The sequence below is a fragment of the Protopterus annectens genome, chromosome 8.part1 (genome assembly GCF_019279795.1).
Source record: "Protopterus annectens isolate FY-2018-M chromosome 8.part1, PAN1.0, whole genome shotgun sequence".
In the NCBI taxonomy this organism is placed as follows: domain Eukaryota; kingdom Metazoa; phylum Chordata; order Ceratodontiformes; family Protopteridae; genus Protopterus; species Protopterus annectens.
This window is the reverse complement of record NC_056742.1, coordinates 269,213,035-269,237,023: the sequence shown is the minus strand read 5'-3', so window position 1 is coordinate 269,237,023 and position 23,989 is coordinate 269,213,035. Positions and strand designations below refer to the sequence as shown.

The 23,989-nt window shown below is 42.9% G+C and overlaps 1 protein-coding gene across 2 annotated transcripts in view; it reads left to right on the top strand.

Moving 5' to 3' along the window:
* Window positions 1-23,989, top strand: part of CDK10 (cyclin dependent kinase 10) — a 957,465-nt gene that overhangs the window by 359,334 nt on the left and 574,142 nt on the right. For both annotated transcript variants that reach the window (XM_044081866.1, XM_044081865.1), the window contains exon 7: window positions 8,775-8,827. In XM_044081866.1, coding sequence (XP_043937801.1) covers window positions 8,775-8,827 — 53 coding nt within the window. The remainder of the gene's footprint in view (window positions 1-8,774; window positions 8,828-23,989) is intronic.

The window sequence follows — 23,989 nt, the reverse complement described above, 5'->3', positions numbered from 1 at the left end:
ACGTTGGACCTCAAGGAGGCATACCTGCATGTCCCTATCAGACAAGATTGCAGAAGATACCTCAGATTTCTTGCAGGTTCAACCCATTACCAATTCTCTGCATTGCCCTTTGGCTTATCTACTGCTCCCAGAGTGTTTACGAAATGCCTGGCATCAGTAATTGCCTTCTGCAGACAACGAGGAATCCAAATCTACCCATATCTGGACGACTGCCTGATCCAAGCAGACAGAAAGGACCTTCTTTTGCAACATCTGGCGTTTGTAATAAAACTGTTAAACTGCCTGGGGTACACAGTGAACAAAAAGAAATCAAAACTAATACCTTCTCAACAGATAATTTTCCTGGGTGCCAGCTTAAATACAACAACTCAGATGGCCTACCTCACGCCAGACAAACAAGGGCAACTGTCTCAGTACTACAACAAAATGGCAACTTTAACCAGGCTAACTGCAAGGAAAATCCTGCAGGCTCTGGGGTTCATGGCATCTTGCATCCTACTAATACCATTTGCAAAGCTGCATATGAGGAAACTACAATGGTACCTAAAAAACTTATGGTCTCAGCACAGCCACAGCTTGGAAACAATTATACCACTCATTCCATGCCTTCAAAAGGACTTTTTGTGGTGGGCTCAAGCATGCCAAAGAAACACAGGTCTTCCTTTCTGTTTACCACAAGCAACTCAAATCATCACAACAGACGCCTCAGACTACGCCTGGGGAGCACACATGGCAGGTCAGTGTATTCAGGGAAAATGGTCCCAAAAAGAGATGCACCTACACATCAACCAAAAGAAGATGCTAGCCGTACAAAATGCTCTTATGACCTTCAAAGACCTACTGCATCCAGGCCAGCTATTAATAAGGACATACAACACCACAATCATGTGGTACATAAACAAACAGGGGGGAACGCATTCATATCCCCTGTGCAGGCAAGCCATGAACCTGTGGAACACAGCACTGGAATTACAAATTCAACTACAGGCACAATTCCTGCCAGGGAAGGAAAACACACTGGCAGACAACTTAAGCAGAAATATGACAGACCCACATGAATGGAAGTTGCATCCTCAAGTCTTCTCAAAGATAACTCAGGCATGGGGACAGCCAGACATAGATCTATTTGCTACCCACAGAATTTACCAGTTGGAAAAATTCTGCTCAAGGACCTATCATCCACAGGCCTGGAAAGTGGACACACTCTGTTTCAATTGGACAACATTGACAGTCTATGCCTTCCCGCCTCTACCTCTACTGGCCAAAGTCCTATTAAAAACCAGAGCAGAGAGGCCACAAATGATTCTCATTGCTCCACACTGGCCACAACAGCACTGGTATCCTCTCCTAAAAAGCCTGTCACACTTGCCACCATGAATCCTTCCTCAAGTTCCTCTTCTGTTGTCCCAGCACAACTACAAGACCCTTCACAGCCAGCTCAGAACTCTAAATCTAGCTGCATGGAGAATACCTTAGTTTACCAACAAACTCTCCTCTCCAAGGAGGTACAGGATGTCATCTTGGAGGCCAGGAGACCCTCTACTAGAAAAACCTACTCCGCCAAATGGAAATGATTTTGTTCCTGGAATCAAGCAAAGAGTCAGAATCCTTGGGTAATAAATATAAATATACCTCAGATTTTACAGTACCTAACTGAGATGTTAAACAGTGGCCTCTCCTTCTCTTCCATCAAGATCCACGCTTCAGCCATTTCAGCACAATACAATACGGATCCTCCTTTATTCTCACATCCTCTATTAAGGCAGTTCCTCAGAGGGGCAAAAAATATAAAACCCCCACGGAAACCACCAGCTCCAACTTGGGACCTCAACTTCGTATTGGAGAAGCTGACACTGCCTCCTTTTGAGCCAGCTTCTTCAGCAGAGCTACAATACTTGTCATGGAAAACAGCCTTCCTTCTGGCTATTACCTCAGCATGCAGGGTTTCGGAGCTACAGGCCCTCATGGCTGTGCAACCATTAATCATTTTCCATTAGGACAGGGTTTCCTTACGAACCAACCCTACCTTCATGCCAAAGGTAGTATCCAGTGTGGCTTTGAATCAGTCTATTCATTTACCTACCTTTTATCCAAATCCACAGAACAAAGGAGAGAGGCTACTACATTCCTTGGATATTCACAGGCAACTTCGTTATTACTTGGACAGAACAAAGTCATTCAGAAAATCTGAGCAGCTCTTTGTGTCCTATGCTACAGGTGCTCAAGGAAAGGCTATTTCCAAAATGGATAGCCCACTGCATACGCTTTTGTTATTCATTTCATGGAAAATCAGTGCCTGTATACATCAGATCCCACTCACCAGGGCTACAGCTACCTCAGCAGCTTTCCTCAGGGGGGTCCCTACCAAGGACATTTTGGAAGCAGCTACTTGGAGTTCAGTGCACACTTTCTCCAAGCACTACCACCTTCCACTATACTCAAAATCTAGAGCGGGCTTTGCCACAGCAGTCCTGCAGGGCATTCTAGCCCCTCCTAATTCCGCTTAGTACCAGCCACCCTTACTTAGCTTTGGGATTCTACCCAAGTGTGATGACTGCAGCTGTATGCATGATGAACATAGTACAGTTTTGTACCTACCATAAATGTAGATGTTCGAGTGCGCATACAGCTGCAGTCCAGGTTACCCTCCCTCCATCCCCTCTTAGGACAGGGCTTATGACAAACACCTTTAACATACAACCTATTTGGGGTATTCCTTTATGGTGTATTTGCTTGCAACTACTATTTTGATTTATCTACTTATGTATGTTTGCATGACATCATGTTTTGCCTTCCTTTCTGGGGGCACCTGACATCTGTGGCAAGACAAACTGTAGAAAATGGCGTCGGCTGCCTCTTTTATACCCCTGCCGTACTGACGTCAGGGAAGAAGCGACGACAACCGACGCCAGACCTAGACTTTGGAATTCGGCCGACCGAGGACCTGCCTGACGGCAGGATAACCCAAGTGTGATGACTGCAGCTGTATGCGTACTCGAACTTTTACATTTATGGTAGGTACAAAACTGTACTTTTCACCGGCTGACTTCCTTTTTTCTTGGTTCACTTGCCAGGTAATTTTATGACAGTTTACTTTGATCTTTTATTTTTGGGTAAATCAGATTTTTTAGGTTACTGGTTACTTTTTATGTCTAGTGTGCGCTATCTCAAATGAGATCTGGGTAGCTGACGCTGGGCATTTTGGGATAAGGGTTAGCCTCAAGCCTGTAAATAGCTCTCGAGCTATAGAAGTAGGCCGAGTCGTAGCCAAGGATCGGCTCTGAACCCCCCCCCCCCAAACAGCAAGAAGGAAGGCGAGATGAAGGACAACTAACATGGAATGTTATGGTAGGTACATAACTTCTTTTTCAGAGACAAACACATAAACTTGAAAGAGCTTATGGCAGTTCAAAAAGGCCTGGTAGCATTCAGAGAAAAATGGAAACCAGGGGTCCTATTAGCAAAAACAGATAACACCACAGTCACGTGCTACATAAACAAGCAGGAGACACTCACTCCTATCCTCTCTGTCACCTAGCATTGCAGGTTTGGGAGACAGCCCACTCTTTGGGGTATCACCTTTTGGCACAGTACCTTTCAGATTCTCAAAATACTCTAGCAGATCTCCTCAGCAGAAACCTGATGGACCCCCACAAATGACATCTACATCGGGAAACATTTCTCAGCATAGCCAAAAAATAGGGAGTCCCCCAGATAGACCTCTTTGCCACCAAAGGCTAATGCTCAACTGAAAAGCTTCTGTTGCAGGAAGAAACTACTCTTAGCCTGGAAGACAGATGCCTTTTCTGTCCCTTGGACTCACCTTTTCATCTATGCATTCCCACCCTTACCTCTACTTCCTCTGGTGCTTCTAAAAATAAGGGAAGAGGGGCCAAGGGCAATTCTGATAGCCCCGGACTGGCCCAGACAGCACTGGTATCCTCTGCTACTCAACATACCCAACAAGAATCCATGGCAGTTACCACAGAGAGTGGACCTTCTGACTCAGGACAAGGGCAAGATTGTGCATCCCAGCCTGCAGGCACTCAAACTCTCAGCCTGGATAATTCCACAGAATCCTGGACTGACCCTGCCATAAGCAAGCAGGTTCAAGACATCATTAAAGAGGCCAGAAGGCTCGGCACTCTTACTTAGCTAAGTGGAAAAGATTTTCCATCTGGTGTCAACAACAGGGCCACAGTCCTCTTTTAGCCGAGATCTCTAGCATTGTAGATTACCTGGCTTGTCTGGTTGACAAAGGGCCTCTCCTATTGTTCCATTAAAATTCATGCATCTGCCATTTCGGCCCATATCCCTTTTCTTCCTCCGGTCTTTTCACATCCCCTCCTAAATCAATTTCTCAGGGGAGTGATCCACATCAGTCCTCCCAGGAGACAACCTGTACCTCCATGGGACCTCAGTTTTGTTCTGGAAAAACTGACTGTGCCTTCTTTCAACCAGTGGCTTTTGCAGACTTAAAGTATCCAACTTGGAAAACTACCATTTTGCTGGCTCTCACCTGTGTTAGAAGAGTCTCTGAGCTACAAGCTGTCGTGGCAGTGGAACCCTTCCTTATATTCTATCCACACAGAGTCTCCCTCAGGACTTCCTTCATTTGTGTCCAAGGTGGTGACAGAGACACATCCTTGAAGCAAGCAGTGTGCCTGGCTACCTTCTTTCCCAATCCTCAGAAACAGAGAGAAAGAATCCTTCATTCCTTGGATGTTCATAGACAGTTCTGTTACTATCTTGACAGAACTAAAACTTTGAGAAAAAATCAGACTAACTCTTTGTGGTCTTTGCCACTGGTTTTGATGGGAAACCAGTTTCCAAACAGACAATTTCCAAACGGATCTCGAATATTCTGGAGAAACATGAACTCATGTGGCAATTAAAACTGAACTCTTTTAGGAAGCCTGGATTAAACTACTGCTGTTCAATTAAAAGTGCACTGGAACTTACAAAATTGCCACATTGTTTACATGACTTAATTGTATTTTATTTTATTTTATTCTACCAGTTGGTTTTAAATACCATTTTAAATCAGTTGTAATTTAAGTGTATATTTTGTTTCCATCATCATACATGCATTTTTTCTTATTTTTATTTTTTTTTCTGGTTCTTTTTTCCACTTTATTCAAAATGATGTCTAATAACAAAACTAATTATACAATTATATATATTTTTTTTAGATTGTTTTTAGGGTTCCTGTACACAGACGTGAAGAAGTCTAGAAGGACGGAAGTGACCTTTAACAATAGGTTATGAAAATAGAAATTGATTTTTACATGCAAAATGTATATGTATATATTTATATATATTTTTTGATTGCCAAATGAACTAAGGTTGATATATTTCCAGCCATGTAGTATATTGTCTTGGATAAAATCACAGACTTAATAATCTGGTTAAATAAGAGGTACCACATCATTATAAATTTTATTTAAAGTACATAAGGGTTATATTATTATGACAGCTACTAAGTAGGGCTGGACCAGCTCGAATGTCACACTTATGGGGGAAGGGATGTGAATTTAACATGTGTACCAAATAACACTTTTGTTTTACAGTACAATAAACCACTCCCATGCCTGATAAAAAGTGTTTATATATATATATATATATATATATATATATATATATATATATATATATATATTTAGAAAGCTTGTGAGGAAATTATTACTCTATTTTTGTTTTACTTGGATCGCTTGTCTGTGTACTTAAAGGATTTTTGACTGGAAACAGGCTGCCTGCCTTACTTGGATTACTTTTGAATACTTAGTAATGCTGTACAATTATATATTTTCTATTATTATTTTCTGTTTTGTTTTGTTTTGACTTAAGATGAGTTTAAGTTTGCTACTGCTATTGTCTGATCTGATTAATATACAGTGATTAACTAGAAATATATGGACTGAAAATCTTCCACACAGAGACGTTTCTTGCACTGTTTTGTTTTTGGACCCACTACACTTGTTTAGTGGGTTGTTTTGAGACTTTGGGGATACCACGGAAATTACTTGTTTTCTGGTTCTCATTTTATTACAGCCATCCATGGTAAGAAGCCACCTGAGGCTGTCAGGACTTGCTCTGCTATGGCTACTGCTACCTCAACTGCCTTTCTAAAAGGAGTCCCTGCTGCTTGGTCATCTGTGCATGCATTCACCAAACACTACCACTTATCAGCCTTTTCCAGGTCCAGAACAAGATTTGCCACTGCCATTCTGCAGGGCAACCTCTCCTCTCCCTAATCTACATTCCACCCTCAGTCTCAGATTTGGGAATCATCCCATAAGTCGGGACTGAAACAGCGAAACACAAAGAACATAGTACAGTTGTGTACACTTACCATAAATGTAGATGTTCAAGTGTATTCACTGTTGCAGTATTCTTTCCCGTCCCTCCTTCTCTCCTTAGTCTATAGTGTAGTCTGATACAAACTTCTTTTCAAACCAAGAGGTACCCCCTGTTTTGCGCCTTTCTTTGCTTATATTCTATGTCATAAGTCCTTTACTTTAAGACCCATCTTGGGGGCTCCTGCCTTCAGGGGGTCAAGAAAAAACTGAAATCATCACGTCGGCTGGCTTCCTATATACCAGAGTGTACTGATGTCGGTCAGGGCTTCTGCCAGCTCTTGGAGGAAGGAGACTTTTTCTCTGGTAGTCGGTTTAGCCAAGGGCTTTCATGGCAAGAAATCCCACAAGTCAGGACTGCAACAGGGAATACACTCGACCATCTATATTTATGGTAAGTGTACACGACTGTACTTTCACTCAGCAAACAAGATATCCTGTTACAGTGTATCCTGTGTTTTGAAATCAAAATTACTTTTGTGTGAAGCATGATTCCTACCAAAGTGTAAACGCCCTAAAATTTTCCTTTATACTATATACTAAACAAATTCAGAAAATAATATATCTCAAAACATTTGTAATCACTTTCACCTAAGAGGCTTCTTCAGGTCCATCATTTTAGTCAAACAGTATAATCTGTATTGTTATCTGTCTTAAACTCTTCTTTTGGCCAAGGGTCTTCAGATCATATTACTATTTGTTAAATGTGCCCTGTAATTTTAGTACCTGCTTTTACAGGGGTATTGATAATTGATATTGATAATATTGTGTATAATAAAACAGCCATGCCTGCTATTATGGGGCTTGTATAAAGTTTTATTTTAAAGGTAGTGCCCGCTTGTATGGGAGTGATGAAGATCAATATTCGGGGCTCTAGATGCTGAGACCAGCTTTTAGTGAAAAAGTGAAACAAATCTCTTAGCAGCTTTGTGTAAAAACATTCTGGTCCCCTAGAGTTTGACAACATTCTGGCTTCACCAGGTTAAGATTACCTTTCCAGCCATTAATAAAGTGAAACATTCCAGCTTGCATTGTCCAATAAATCTAAAAGCCATCAAGTTTAACTTCTGACCACCCTTCTCCTCAGAACAGATCTTTTTGTGTATTGCCTCTAAGGGCAGAAGAAAGGAGAAGAAAAAGGGAAGAGAGACTTGTATGGCTAGCTGTACCCAGCATTGAGTTCCAGCCACTTGAGCTGACCTAGGTACTTCCCACATCAACGGCATCAACCTGAAACTCGTCTGCAGTGTGTGTGTGTGTGTGTGTGTGTGTGTGTGTGTGTGTGTGTGTGTGTGTGATGTACAGAGTAGGTTGCTTTGTAGTAAACACTGTGTGTATCCTTTCCAAGCATTCTTTCAGAAGATGCACTGACTTTTCTTTTGACTAGAGTGGGAGGTTCATGCATATCTGTTGGTAGCTTCCTAATTTTAGCAAAGAAGCAAAGATCACTCACATTATTCTTATCTTTACAGCCACGTTCCTGGCTGTCTTCTTCAGTGTGGGAGGTAACGTATCCATGGAAAGGGGGACTCCATACTGCTCTGGAAATTCTGGCCAGTACCATGGTGTAGAGGGATAAAGCCCTGACTGTGGCCTAACCCTGGTTTGACTAACATCTTGGGCAATTGAGGCACTGGCATGCGAGAACAGCCATGTCTATCCTGGGGGTGTGGACCTGCACTCAGATGCACTTTATGGTAAATCTGCAGTGGAAGATAAGAGACATGAAGTGGGGGTGATGTCTTAGGGTGGAATGGTTGCCAGCACTCCCCATTGCATGTCCATCTCAGAATGTTACAGGTGCACACAAGCAGCAGAGTGTGCAGAGTATTAAAAATCACTCTCTAGCAGCAGCATGATGCTGTACCAGGATCCTCCATCTCCTTACCAGCCACAAATGTGGGTTGGAGTTAGCTAGGGAAAGTCTAAGATGGGTCCAGTAATTCTGGTCAGAAGACAGGCATTACAAATGTCATACTATAGAATGTGTTACAGTTTACATGCAGACACTTCATTAGAGCATTTTATGATCTGCTGTTTCAATATTGCATATTTGATGGTATTGGGTAAGAAACACCAAGCTTTAATAGTGAAGATCACTTCAGTAGTGAAGATCTTTAACATGGAATGTAAGCTGTTGCATTATACATATAATGCATCTTTCAGGGATTCTGGTATGCTGGGTTGCTCAAGATGTCACTGCAGAAGTCTGTGTAATTACTTAGATATGCTTTAGTCTTTCACTAGTAAGTGGTAAATAAAAACAGTTTTTGTTAGCACAGTGCTAAATAGTGCCACTGGCCATGAAGCACTTAATTGTTGATTACGGATGTCTGAGTATGTTTGTTTCCCAGAATTCACTGCATGCAGCCAGTTCACTTTTCTAGTTAATACAAATCTTTATTTTTCCTCTTAAAGGGATCTGAAGGTGTCTAATTTACTCATGACAGACAAGGGATGTGTGAAGATAGGTAAGTTATAAATAATTAGCATCTAGTTTATTTTGATCGTTTTATGCCTTGACTTGCTCATCAACAGTGTAGCTGCTGCAGGGTGCTTTTGTTTTGTACTCTGTATTTGCAGGAGCCTCTTAGGGATACACATGTCTGCAGCCTTAGTGTAACCTCCCAGGCCATTTAGAGCTGCATTTCATATTTTCTTCACGGGAATGCTGGAAACTGAACCAGCACAGCAGTAAAATAGTTACTTCTCACAGTGATGGTGAACCCTGCTCTATTGCCCATTTTGGGTCATATTTGAAATAGGCTGTGCTTGCTTTAATGAGTGTTTTTTCTTCTAGCTTTCTCCAAGGAATGCCAGCATGTAGTGGCAGTACAGACCTCTGATTAGAGATGTATGCCAGTGTGTAGCGAGCTTCTCTAATGGATGCTGTGTAGCTATGCTGTCGTATGTCTGCCTCGTGCAGATAAAAACATTGCATTCCATCTTATGGAAGACATCTATGTTTGGACCACTTAGTGTTTCAACATCTTGCTTACTGCAGCATGAATCTAAATGAGAAGTTTATTTTTGAAATTAAATTATCAAAGTCAAATTGTGGCTTTTTATAGCATGCAGAAGTAGAGTCACTTTCCATTGGATTCAGTTATGTAGAAGGTTGTAGACACTGTGCTGGAGTATATTTATATAGTTCAGGAACACTTAGTTTAAAGTCACTCTTGTAGAAGTCTATCAGATGTGGAATTGAAGCATCCTAGTGTCTGTTTTGATCAGGTGTAGAAATGAACTTCATTGGGCCAGTATCAATTAATGGTCAAAGACTTTTAAGGAACAAGTTGTTTAGATATAATTATTAATAGAAAGAAAGTGACAGTGGCTGAACATGTAGGATCTGATGGCCATTCTACCATGAGACTTATCATAAAATATAGAGGGGAAGTTATGTCATGTAGAGCAAGTATTCTGCAGTTACAGACAGCAGGCTTTAATAAGCTATGGCCGTGTCTTAAGCCTTTACTGGTACTTAGCATAGCATGATAAGTAGTGTGTGTTTTTGTATGTGAGGAGAGTTTATACATATATATATATAATTATATATGCATACATAAACATGCAAAGATACACAAATGTGTGTGGGTGTATATGAATGTGTGTTTCCATATGAGAAAAATCAACTCACCACAATGTCCACTTTCAGAACAGTGAGCCCAGAACATCAACCCACTTATATGAGCGAGCAGAATGTTGAGACACAGAATATCACCGTTTCACAGCAGGAAACACAGGATATAATCTCTACAAAACTGAATGGAAACCCAAGCATTTAAGATTGATAGTCCCCGGGGTACAGGAATATGCCATTTCCCTGGAGATTGTGCAAACTCTGAGTTTATATATAAATATATATATATATATATATATATATATATATATATATATAATTGCCAGATGGAGTGGAAAAATGATGTCCTGCTGAGTTTTCATTCAGTTTTGTAGAGCAGGAATACTGTAATGTTCTTCGTGTCCCTCCTCCGAAGGTTGATGGACGTCCTATACAATATCAGTACACTTGGGTATAAAGGGAGCCAGCCGACACTATAACATCAGTCTTTTCTTGCTGTCAGAGCCCGAAACAGTGTTTCAGTGCATTGGTCAGGACGCACCCGAGAGAAGTCATCTAAAAGCTAAGCACCCCATTGGGGAACTCCTTTTTCTTGCTTTAACCCATGTCAGATAAGGTTAACAATTGTTTCCTCTGTGGTAAGCAAATCCCACACAGAGACTTTCATACGTTGTATGTCAAATGTCTAGGTCCTGATCATGACATCCCTAATTGCTGTTCTTGAGCCCATTTCAGTTGTATGACTTTCAGGCGTAGGGCCAAAATCTTAGGTAGGCATCTAGTTTGCCATCTTCTTTGCATCATCTGATGGTGTTGGACGGTCATCCCGAGGTTGAGGTCCCTAAGTGTAGAAAGACAGGGAAAAAAGACCGAAGCTTAGGGCCTTGGATGAAAACTGTTCCCCGTCTGCCAGCCCCCAAGGCTCATTATCACTGAGGAATGCAGGGGCTTTCTCAGCCCCCTTCTTCGACCAAGGTGGAGGCACAGGCCTCTGAGACCCGTATGGAGTCTGACCTGCTATCAGAGCCCTCAATTTCTGCACAGACCTTGGCTTATACTTCATCGGTCAGGTCTGGAGTTGCTCAGCAGACAGCTTCTGACGAGCAATCTTTTACCAATGATGTTCCTTTAAGGTGTCAGCCTGCATTGGTTCTCCCTTACAAAGAGACTGGCATCAGGATTGCGGACGTACCTAGGCACAAGGCCAGAGCTACCTCTAAGAAGGGATCTACCTCAGGTCCTATGCCTAGGCCTACTGGCTCCAATGCACAAGGTTATCAGCAAGACCTGGTCAGGTTATCTGAGAACCCTATCTCCTTAGTCAGAGCTAGAAAACTCGCTTTGGAGTCGTCCCCTGGGAAAAGGCGCAGAGATCCTACTCCTAAAGTTTTTTCTGAACTTCCTGGTTCAGATGAGGATTCTGACCAGGAGGATTTTGTCTTTGAGGAGGGACCCTCCCTTACTTCTTTTGAAGATTCAGATTCTGAAGAGAATCTGGCTTCAGCTTCACCTCCTGAAGACATCATTTTTGGGGAAACACTCCATGCCATGATGGAATATTTCCAGTGGGAGGCAGAGGAATTCACACAATCTAAAACGAGGGTTAGGGAATTCCTTGATCTCTTGGAACACAAACCTTTGACTATTTCTCCTTTATTGGAGGTGGTAGAGGATGTTTTTATGGATTCCTCCCTGAATCCAGATTTCCTACCTCCAGCCTCTTGAAAACTGGACAGGTTTTAGAGGGTGCTGCACTCACATAAATACCTCTTCAAAAATCCCTCTGCTGATCCAGAGGCTGTCATTCCAGGTCCCAAGGAGCAAAAGCAAGCTCTTCAAAAATAACTTTACCTGCTGACAAAGAAAGCAGGGCCTTGATATTTTTTTATACACCTTTATCGAATTATCACTTGTGTTTGGTAGAAATGTTTATACTTCTGCTACCCTAGCCATGAGGGCCCTTAATTTGCAGTTTCATATGATCAAATATCAACAAACTATTTTAGAGCAAATTAAGTAACAGATGTCCTCCCTGGAGGAAAAGAACATTTCCAAGGAATTGTTGGACCTTTGCCATGTCTGCTCCCAGGTGGCTAGACACTCATTACATTGAGGCTGTGATGCTATGGAGGCCTCTAGCCAAGCTGGAATGTCTAGTTCTGTCATTAGAAGGCATGCTTGGTTTGATCCTCATGATCCCTCTGGCCAGGCTACACATGAGGAAGCTTCAATGGTATCTCAAGAATCTATGGTGCCAGCACTCACAGACCCTGGAGACAGAAATTCACCTGTTCCCTTACCTCAAGGAGGAATTTGCATGGTGGACAATGGGGCATGTGCCCAGAACCTGGGTCTGCCCTTTAGGTTCACCCCTCAGGGCCAAACTTTAACCACACATGCTTCAGAGATAGCCTGGGGGCTCACTTCCAACACCTACAATCCCAAGGCAGATGGAAAATTCAGTTCAGAAACAAGCACATATATTGGAAAGAACTGATGGCAGTTCAGAAGGGCTTAGTAGCTTTCAAAGAGAAATGGAAACCAGGGGTCCTGCTAGTAAAAACATACAACACTGCAGTCATGTGAACATAAAGAAACAAGGAGGCACTCACTCTTACCCTCTTTGTCGACTAGCTGTGCAGGTCTGAGAGACAGCTCACTTTCTGGGGTTGTACCTCATGGCAGAATACCTTCCAGGTGCTCAAAACACTCTAGCAGATCAACTCAGCAGGAACTTGATGCATCTCCACAAGTGGCATCTGCATCAGGAAACATTTCTCAGCGTAGTCCAGACATGGGGATCCCCACAGATAGATCTTTGCCACAAAAAATGCTCAACTAAAAAGATTCTGTTCCAGGAGCAAACTACCCACAACCTGAAGGACAGATGCTTTCTCCTTCCTCTGGAGCCACCTTTTCCTTTATGCATTCCCTCTGTGCCTCGTCTTCCTCAAGTGTTCCTAAAAATCAGGGAAGACGTCCCAAGGGTCATTCTGATAGCCCCAGACTGGCCCAGGCAGCATTGGTATCCTCTGCTACTGAGTTTAACCAAAAAAATCCATGGCAGTCCCCTCACAGAGTAGACCTCTTTACTCAGGACAATGGGAGGTTTGTTCATCCCAACCTTCAGACTCTCAGCCTGGATAATCCGCCACATCCTCCTCTGAGCACAACCTAAGCAAATAAGTTCAAGACATTCTCAAGGAGGCTAGAAGGCCTAGTACTCAGAAATCATACTCCGCCAAGTGGAAAAGAATCTCCAGTTGGTGTCAGCAGCAAGGCCTCATTCCTAACACAGCCAATATTTCTGCCATTTTAGATTACCTGGCTACCCTAGTTGACAGAGGCCTATCCTTTTTTTTGTCAAAATTCACCTCTCTGCCATTTCAGCCCACTTCCCTATTCTTCCTCCTATGTTTTTCCACCCCCTGCTGGAGTAATTCCTCAGGTGAGTGATACACATCAGACCTCCCAGGAGACAACCCGCATCTCCATGGGACCTCAGTTTTGTTCTGGAAAAATTACACTTCCCTCTCTGAATCGGCAGTGTCTGTTACAATTCTTATCTTGGAAGACTGCCCTTTTACTGGCGATCACCTCAGCTAGGAGGGTCCCTGATCTGCAAGCTCTCATGGCAGTGGAACTATTTCTCGTATTCCACCCAGACAAAGTATCACTCAAGAATAATCCTTCCTTTATGCCCCGGGTGGTCACAGACAAGTCCTTGAACCAAGTGATACACTTGCCCACCTTCTTCCCCAGTCCTCAGAACCAGAGGGAGAGAATTCTTCTTCCCTGAATGTGCATAGACAGCTCCGCTACTATCTTGACAGAACTAAATCTTTCAGAAAATCAGACCAACTCTGTGTGTCCTTTGCCATTGGATGTGAAGGGGAAACCAGTTTCCAAACAGACAGTCTCCAAGTGGATCTCTCACTGTATTTACTTTTGTTACAGCCATCATGGTAAAAAAACACCTGAAGCTGACAGGACTCAGTCTACTAGGGCCATTACACCTCTGCAGCATTCCTGAAAGGGGTCCCTACCAAAGGCATTTTGGAAGTTGCTACCTGGTCTTCTGTGCATACCTTTACCAAACACTACCACTTATCAGCCTTCTCCAAGTCTAGAGCCATATTTGCCACTGCCATCTTGCAGGTCATCCTCTCTTCCCCATAATCTTCCCTCCACCCTCATCTCAGCTTTGGGAATCATCCCACAAGTCAGGACTGCAACAGTGAAACACGAAGAACATAGTACATGTTCATTGTGCTTCACTGTTGCAGTCATTACATTTGGGTTATCCTGCTAGCAGGTGAACTGCAGTCGGCCCGAGTTCCAAAGTCTTGGTCTGGCGTCGGTTGCTGTCGCCTCTTCCCTGACATCAGTGCGCCAGGGGTATAAAAGCTGCAACCGATGCCATTTTCTTCAATCTTTCTTGCCGCGCGGTGCCCGAAGCAAGTTCGCAAGTGCCGGTTGGCCGACTCCTGAGATTTTCAAAATTGAGTTTCAAAACTGAAGTCTTCAATAAAGCTAAGTACCCCATTGGGGAAACTTTTTCTTGCTCCAGACCGATGTCAGTAAAAGTTAATAATTGTATTTCTTGTGGGAAGCAAATACCTCATAAGGACTTTCACTCTTACTGTATCCCTTGCCTAGGCCCTGACCATGACGTTACTAGTTGTCAGTTTTGTGCTAGATTCAATAAACGCACTATTAAACGTCGGTTTGATTTTGCTTTACATTATTTTGGCCGAAGGTTTAATTACATAATGCCGTTGGAACAACCGACGACCGGAGTTTATAAAAAATGCAAAGACAAAGAAAAGGACAGGCATCCGAGGTCCAAAACTGACGAAGCCTCTTCTAGGCCAGTTGCCGGTTTGCCGGTTCTCAGTGAGGTGCTTTCGCAGTCCCTGACACCCGCTATCTCAGAGCCACAGGCTGTAACCGACAGCCACGTGGAGACACCGAGGCCTGTGGAAGCTCAAGGTATTGGACCTACGGAAACTATTCCCTCAGATGGGTCCGGAGCCGCTGGGCAGGCATCGGCTTCTGAGGGTGTTTTCAGACCATCACAGCTTACAATTAAGCCCACTACAGCAGCAAAGGCAAAGTCAAACACACCATTAAAGACAAGGAAACAAGTACAGCATTCTCCAAAACAGTCATACATGCCAAAGAAACAGATGCTTAAAATGGCCGAAGACCTAATTACTTTAATCAGGGGTTCCCATCCCCCTCCTGACAAAAGGCCTAGGCAAGACACTGAAATTTACCTGACCATGTTAAAGTAAAATTATTGGATGCTCCATTACAGCATGATACTTTGTTTGGTGTTAAGGCAGAAGAGGTGTTAAAGAAAATGGAGGATAAAGCAAAGTCAATGCAGACAGTGAAAGATTTCTTACAGGTTCAACCACCTGGATTTAGCAGAAACTGGCCTTCAAAAAATTAGTCCTTTCCAGTGTCAGATAGGCCACATAGAGGCAGATACAGATGCCCAAGAGGCAGATCTCAGCCCCAAAGCTCCTACAGACCTAAACAATGGGGTGCTTCAGCCCCCAAAGGAGGGGAAGACAAATCACAACCTTATAGGAAACAGTCCCAATGACTTCCCTCTACAAATGCCAAGCACTTACCTTTTGACAGCACCCCTAGGGGGAAAGCTAGCATTTTTCTCAAAAATTGGCACATGATCACCCAGGACCAATGGGTACTGAATATTGTTTCTCAGGGTTACAGGTTCCACTTCCACACGCTTCCAAAACCAAAATGTAGGCCAGACTTGCCACAAAACCAATGGGCAGAGGCACAAAAACAGATTGCTGCTCTTATGGACATGGGAGCTATTCAGAAAGTTCCACAGCAAGAACAGGGACAAGGATTTTACTCAAGACTTTTCTTAGTACCCAGAAAGGACAAAGCCTGGAGACCAATACTGGACCTGTCAATCCTAAATACTTTCCTGGATGTTCCAAAATTCAAAATGTTAACACTACAGCAACTTCTGCCCATACTGGGCAAGAAGGCTTGGCTAGTTAATTTGGACCTCAAGGAGGCATACCTGCATGTACAAGTCAGACAATCTTGCAGAAGATACCTCAGATTCATAGCAGGCTCAATGCATTACCAATTCTCTGCACTGCCCTTTGGCTTATCTACTGCGCCCAGGGTCTTCACAAAATGCCTGGCACCAGTAATTGCATTTTGCAGACAAAAAGGAATTCAAATATAACCCTACTTGGACGACTGCCTTATTCAAGCAGAGAGCAAGGACATTCTTCTAAAGCATCTGGCGTTTGTAAAGAGATTGCTAATTTGCCTAGGGTACACAGTAAACGAAAAGAAATCAAAACTAGTGCCCTCTCAAGAGATAATATTCCTGGGTGCAAGCTTAAATACAACTGCCCAGATGGCTTATCTCACGCCAGACAAACAAAGACAACTGACTCATTACTTTCAAATGATGGCAACAAATACCCAGCTCCCTGCAAGAAAAATTCTGCAGGCCCTGGGCTTCACGGCATCCTACATTCTACTAATTCCATATGCAAAACTGCATATGAGGAAACTACAATGGTATTTAAAAAGTGTTTGGACTCAGCATTGTCACAGCCTGGAGACAATCATAACTTTAATTCCCTGCCTACAACAGGAGTTTCGATGGTGGTCCCAGGCCTGTCACCACAACAAGGGACAGCCTTTGACCTTACCCACTGCCAGGCAGACAGTAACAACGGATGCATCGGATTATGCCTGGGGGGCACATATGGCAGGAAAATGTATTCAGGGCACGTGGCCCAAGGAACAAATGCATCTTCACATCAATCAAAAAGAGATGCTAGTTGTACAGAATGCCCTGACAGCTTTCAAGGACCTAATACATCCAGGACAACTATTAATAAAGATGGACAATACCACAGTTATGTGGTACATAAGCAAGCAAGGGGGCACACACTCCTACCCCCTATGCAGACAAGCCATGACTTTGTGGAACACAGCACTGACCTATCAAGTACATCTGCAGGCACAATTCCTGCCAGGAACAAAAAATACACTGGCAGACGAACTAAGCAGAAATCTCATGGATCCTCACGAATGGAAGCTAAATCCACAAGTGTTCAGCATGATAACGAGGAAATGGGGATGCCCAGACATAGATCTTTTTGCCTCCCCTCACAATTACCAAATACAGAAATTTTGCACAAGAACTTATCACTCTCAAGCATGGAAAGTGGATGCTCTATCATTCAGCTGGAAAGGCCTCACAGTCTATGCCTTCCCTCCGATGCCTCTTCTTACCAAGGTGCTACTAAAAGTCAGACAAAAAGGCCAAAAATGATCCTGATTGCCCCAGACTGGCCACGCCAGCACTAGTACCCAATCCTAAAGAGTTTGTCTCAAGGCCCAGCATGGCTTCTACCTCAAATTCCTCATCTTCTGACACAACAAAACAATCAGATTCTGCACAGTCAAATCAGAACCTTAAACCTGGCAGCATGGCAGATAATGTAGCCACTAAGACTACACCTCTCTCTAAATCTGTTATGGGTGTCATTTTAGAAGCCAGGAGGCCCAGCACTAGCAAATCTTATGCAGAAAAATGGAAGAGATTCTGTGCTTTGAACCAGGCACAAGGGCTCGAACCACTTGTCCCTAATATACCTCAGATTTTACAATACCTAACTGAGATGCTGAACAAAGGCTTATCTTTGTCATCTATTAAAATCCATGCCTCTGCCATTTCAGCTCATTACAATACGGAACCTCCTATTTTTTTTTCACATCCTCTACTACGACAGTACCTCAGAGGGGCAAAAAATATAAGACCCCCAAGGAGAGCACCAGTACCTACTTGGGACCTCAATTTTGTTTTAGAAAAACTCACACTGCTTCCTTTTGAACCCGCCAGCACAGCTGATCTAAAATTCTTGTCATGGAAAACTGCTCTGCTCCTAGCAATAACTTCAGCAAGAAGAGTCCCAGAGTTACAGGCATTAATGGCTGTGGAACCTTTCCTCATTTTTCATCAGGACAGGGTTTCTCTTAGGACAAACCCCACATTCATGCCAAAAGTGGTCTCCAATCTGGCCTTAAACCAAACTATTCATTTACCTACCTTTTACCCAAATCCCCAGAATAAAGGGGAGAGACTTCTGCACGCTTTGGATATACACAGACAGCTACGATTCTACTTGGACAAAACAAAAGCTTTCAGAAAAACTGAGCAACTGTTTGTAGCATATGCTGCAGGATCACAAGGAAAGCATATTACAAAACAGACAATCTCAAAATGGATAGGACACTGCATCCGCTTCTGTTATGCACAACATGGCAAATCAGTGCCTAAGGGCATTAGGCCTCATTCTACCAGAGCAACAGCCACTTCAGCAGCTTTCCTCAGAGGAGTGCCAATCAGAGACATTTTAGAAGCTGCAACCTGGAGCTCAGTGCACACTTTCACCAAGCACTACCACTTACCTCTCTACTCTAAATCTAGAACAGGCTTTGCCACTGCAGTTTTGCAGGGCTTGGTAGCCTCTCCAAATCCAATTTAGACCCAGCCACTCAACCTCAGCTTTGGGATTCTACCCAAGTGTAATGACTGCAACAGTAAAACACGATGAACATAGTACAGTTGTGTACCTACCATAAATGTAGATGTTCGAGTGTATTCACTGTTGCAGTCCAAGTTACTCACCCACCATCCCCCTTTTTCATTGCTGGGACTTTTCTGTACTTCTCATCTCTATACTACCTATGTGGTGTATTTGCTTGTAGATGAAGGAAATGTTTACAGTAATATATGCATTTTTTTTGGCATAATTTTATCTTTCCAGCCTTCCTATCTGGGGGCACCTGACATCTGGGGCAAGAAAAACTGAAGAAAATGGTGTCGGTTGCAGCTTTTATACCCCTGGTGCACTGATGTTAGGAAGAGGCGACAGCAACCGACGCCGGACCAAGACTTTGGAACTCGGGCCGACTGCGGGTCACCTGCCAGCAGGATAACCCCAGTGTAATGACTGCAACAGTGAATACACTCTAACATCTACATTTATGGTAGGTACACAACTGTACTATTTGTGTACACTTACCGTAAATGTAGATATTCACGTGTATTCACTGCTGCAGTCTTCTATCCCTCCCTTTGCCTACAGCAGTAGTCTGCTTCTGTCTTCCTCACTAAACAGAGGACCCCCATGGGTGTTCTCCCTCAGAGCCCTTTTTCTGCCTTGGATCCCTGTTTGAAATACTTGGTGTGCAAATTGATTTAACTGAAGAATTGATTTTTTGAGCTATGATACAGAATTGGAATTGCCTTAACATAATAAGGCTTTTTTGAGTTTAATTCTTGTGGCTGTCAAAAAAAAAACAAAAACAATTACTAGAAAATGGAAATCAATGTCTAAACCAATCATACTAGAAGTAGTGAATATACTAATAGAGATAAAAGAATGTGAAGTAGGATCTTTAGAAATGGGCAGGAGCAAATTACACAGAAAAATGGGACTTGTGGGAACAATCCATGCAGAATAATGTTTTGTAGGAGGAATGAGCTGTAAAGAATGTAGGAATTGAATGAGTTTTGTAATGTTTGATGGACAGTGATTGCACAGAAGGTTATATCTGATGTATAATTGCAACTGAAAATATGTCAGTATAGCTTGTTTTCTTTATATAAATGTATTATTTCTTATGTCATAAGTGATAATTCAATAAAGATGTTTCCTGTTAAACAAAAGTAGGAAACTGAAGAAAGTTACAAAGTCCGTGAGCTGTTGTACTAGGCAGAGCCAGATCAGTGATATTATGCATGACTGTGCTAATTCATTTATAAGTTTGGGAGTTTTGCAAGGAGAACTAAACCTACAGATTAATCTTTTTTTAGAACATCTTTATTAAATTATCGCTTAAGATGTAGGCAAACATACATTAATATAAAATAAAGCAAACCGTAATAGCGTTTCCAGTTACATACATTATACTTCACATATGTTCATTTTTATAACTATCATCAGTCCAGCATAACATAAATTGCAAAATCTGTGCCTTCTCTTACACCTCACTTCTCCTCCAGAATATTATTCTGAATGTATATTCACACAGTTTCCATTTATTTCTATATTATTTGCTCCTGCCCTTTTCTAAAGATCCCACTTCCAGTTCTTTAGTCTGTTACGATATTCAGTACTTCAAATACAGTTGGTTTAGACTTCCAATTTCTAGTAATTGCTTTTTTGGCAGCCACCAGAATTAAACTAAACAAGACCTTACTATGTCTAGGCAGTTTTGATTTCTTACATTCCCAAAACATATGTTCCCAGGTACCTTTTTCTTCTCCATCACACCTCCAATGTTTGCCATCTGTTTTAGGAAGAATTATTTGGAGTCTGCTCTGGGTATAAAAATACCTATGCAAAGACTTTTAGACTGTGTTGCACACTTGGGAGACATACGTATGTCCTGCCATTGTTCCATTGTAAATTTCTTATCTAGTCTCTCTTCCCCATCCTTACTAACCTCCTTTGCTTGATTCTTGTAGTTATTGTGCAATATTTTATATGCTCTAATTATCCCTTTTCATAGGGTTCATAGGTTCATACTAGGCTATCTGCCCTGGGGCATTTACAAGCCTAGCCCGAGTGTGTTTGGCTTTCACCACCATTACTTAGAATTGAGTTTGCTATGCCCTTTTTAAGGTTAGTTTACTGAGCCTCTGTCTAGCAGAGACACAGAAGTAATCCCCGGGGTGAATCTACGATCTCCCATCCACTCATCGAGACTCCTCTTGAAGAGAGTCAGTGAGGTGCTCTGCCTAACATGGATCGGTATTCTATTCCAAAGTGAAGGGAGCCTCTGTGTTATGAATCTGTCCATCCAGCACGTTCTATTTAGCTCTGTGCTGAGGTTCAAATCCCTCGAGCGCGTGGTTCTAAGGGATTTGGATTTTCTGAGGTGGAGCATGTCCATTAATTCTGGGTTAGACATAGCTTTGTATGTCAGGCATAGATCGCCTCGAAGTAGGCGGTATGCGACTGAGTAAAGTTGGAGTTTCTTTAACCTGGCAGCATATGGCATCTGCTTGAGACCCTTGATCCTCTTTGTGAGGTACTTTTGGGGTCTTTCCAGCTGCTGCAGGTGGCGGGTAAGGTACATCCCAAAAGGGGCATTGTATTCTATGATGGGTCTGATGAGGGATGAATAGAGGGGCACTATTACCTCCCCTGATCTGGATGTGAATCCTTTCGTGATAAGGTGGGCTATGTAGAAGGTCTTTCTAACCACTTTGGCAACGTGGTTGTCAAAGGAGAGATTGCTATCAACTCGGGTCCCCAGATCCCTAATTACATCTTCTGTATTTAATGGGTTTCCACCTATATGGTAGTTTGTGGGCACTTTATTTTTGCCAAAGGGTATGACTATACACTTCTTGGCATTCAGCTTTAGGCCATGGCTCTGGCACCAGTTATCTGTCTCTGTGAGACCTTTTTGAAGGATGTTCGTGTCAGCTGGAGAGTCAATAATGGCTCCCAGCTTGCAGTCATCCACGAACTTAGTCAGCCATAGTCCTCCCGTGCTGGCCTGTACCTCGGAAAAGTAAATGCCAAACAAGAGAGGTCCCAGGACCGAGCCCTGTGGGACACCACTTGTGACCGGTTTCGAGTCAGACATGACTCCGGCAATTCTGACTCTTTGGGTTCTGTCTTTGAGCCAGTTAGCCACCCATCTTGTGACATAGGGGTTTATGTTTAAGCTGGATAGCTTATCTATGATGCCTGAGTGGGGTATTGTGTCAAATGCCTTTGCGAGGTCCAGATAGGCCGTGTGGACTACCTTCCCTTCATCTATGGCCTTGGTGACTGTTTCGAAGAAGTCAACCAGGTTCAAGAGGCAGGATCTGCCCTTGACAAAGCCGAACTGCGTAGGATACAATGTCTGTAGGTCTTCAATGTCTTTGTTTATGAGTTCCATGATGATCCTCTCCATGGCTTTGCAGATAAGGCTAGTCAGGCTTATGGGGTGATAGTTACCAGGGTCTGTTGAGGCACCACCTTTGTGGAGCAGGACCACTGTTGCTGTACGCCATTCTTTGGGTACATATCCCGTAGTGAGGCTGAGATTGCACAGCATTTTTACGTGTGGGTTAAGATTTCTTGGAGTTTGTGTAGGACGCAACCCGGGACACCGTCTGGTCCCATTGAGGCAGTGTTTTTTGCCTTGGAAAGGGCGGCCTTCACCTGGACATCTGAGATGTTTGGGAGGCTGCACTCTACTGGGATAGATATTTTCTCTTTAGGGGGGGAAGGGGGGAGAAGTTTGCACTGAACCTGTCTGCCAGGATGTTGGCAATGTCTGTGGGTTCAGTGTATTTTTTGTCATTTAGAATCAACTCTGAACATACCTAGGAGTTGCATCCCAGGTTCCTAACATAGCTAAAGAAGGCCTTGTGATTGTCTTTTGTGTCCTGTGCAATTTTTCTTTTGAAACTGGCCTTGGAGGATTTTATGAGGGATCGTAATTTTTTGCTAGTACTGATCAGAGATGCCTTCCCTTTTAGGGATTTTGCTCTATCATGTAGTAGCTTCCTCCTTCTGTTGTACAACTTATTTATGGCTGGGGTCCACCAGACTGGACGTCTGCCTTTGGACGTTTGGGTCTTGGTTTTGTTTGGGATAGCATGGTCCATGCACTCCTGGAGGTGTCCATAGAATGCGTTTATATAGGATTCCGTGGTTTGGGCCGTAGTTTCCACCAATCCTGGGGTCTTGAAGGTTTCCACTTTGGATTTGAGAAGTGGGAAGTTCGCTTTTGAGAAGTTCTTCACTGTGGTTTCTGGGCTGGGGGTGGGGTCGGGTCTTGGATATCCAGTGAAATTAATTTATGGTCTGATCTTACCAATGAGGAGAGTACCTCTGGTGTGGAGCATAGGGTCCCCATGTTGGTGATGATCAGGTCCAGTATGTTTTCCCCTCTTGTGGGAATTTTGAGCAGTTGTTCCATAGCATTTGAGTTTATGAATTCCAGGAACCTTTGGGCAAGGGTGTTGGGGCTTCAGTAATGCTCCCAGTCAATGTTAGGGTAGTTGAAGTCACCCAATATAATGGTGTTTGGAGAGATCTTCATGTTCTCCAGTGTTTTCAGGAAAGCCGAGTGGGATTCCTGATTTTGAGACGGTGGTCTGTGGCATGCTATAAACTGAAGTGGAGTTTTGCCCACTGTTAGTTGCACATGGATGGTTTCTGATGCTTCATGCAACGCTACTAACCTGGAGGTGTGGGTATCCTTGCCTCCTTTTGTGATTCGGTCCGGGTTTTGGGGCCAAAAAGCATGGTATGAGGTATAACCTGGTAGTGCTGGGGTGCTCTCTGGAACCTTGAACCAACAGCTTCTGTTCTAGATTCAACTAAAAACTCTACAATGGCAGGTTTTTCACTTAGGATTCCCCTGTCCCTTTCTCTTTGCCTATACTCTGATATCAATCCCTGATAGGGAAGGCAATCTCTAGCTGCAGTCTAAATGTCTTCTTCACCTCATTCCAGTCTATTACCTTTCCCTCTCCAGTTGCCTACAGATAAATCTTGATGCTATGCCAGTGATGCATACATCAATGGAAGTTGCAGTAACTGTGATACGGTAGAGCAGGAACTGAGACAAATGGGAAACGTAGGGACATTAAGAAGAAATCAGAGCTAAAAGAAAGAATGATAACCAAGTTTGGTGTTGTAAGAAGGATTAAAGAAGGCCAAGATATCTGTTTGTATTGATTCTCAACATCTAAGTAGAGTGATTAAAATAGAGCATTACTGTTTGTTTCCAGTTAAAGAAATAGTCTCAGCTTTGCCAAATGTTAAGTTCTTTGCAGTATTAGATGCAAGTAATTTTACCAGATTAAGCTAGAAGAAAACCCTCTACACTGTGTACATGTAATCTCTCATTAGGAAGATACAGCTTCTTTTATCATCACAAGAATTATTCCAGAGAGCTAGTGCACATATAATTGAAGGAATGTAAGATGTTGTAAACATAACTGATAATCTGTTAG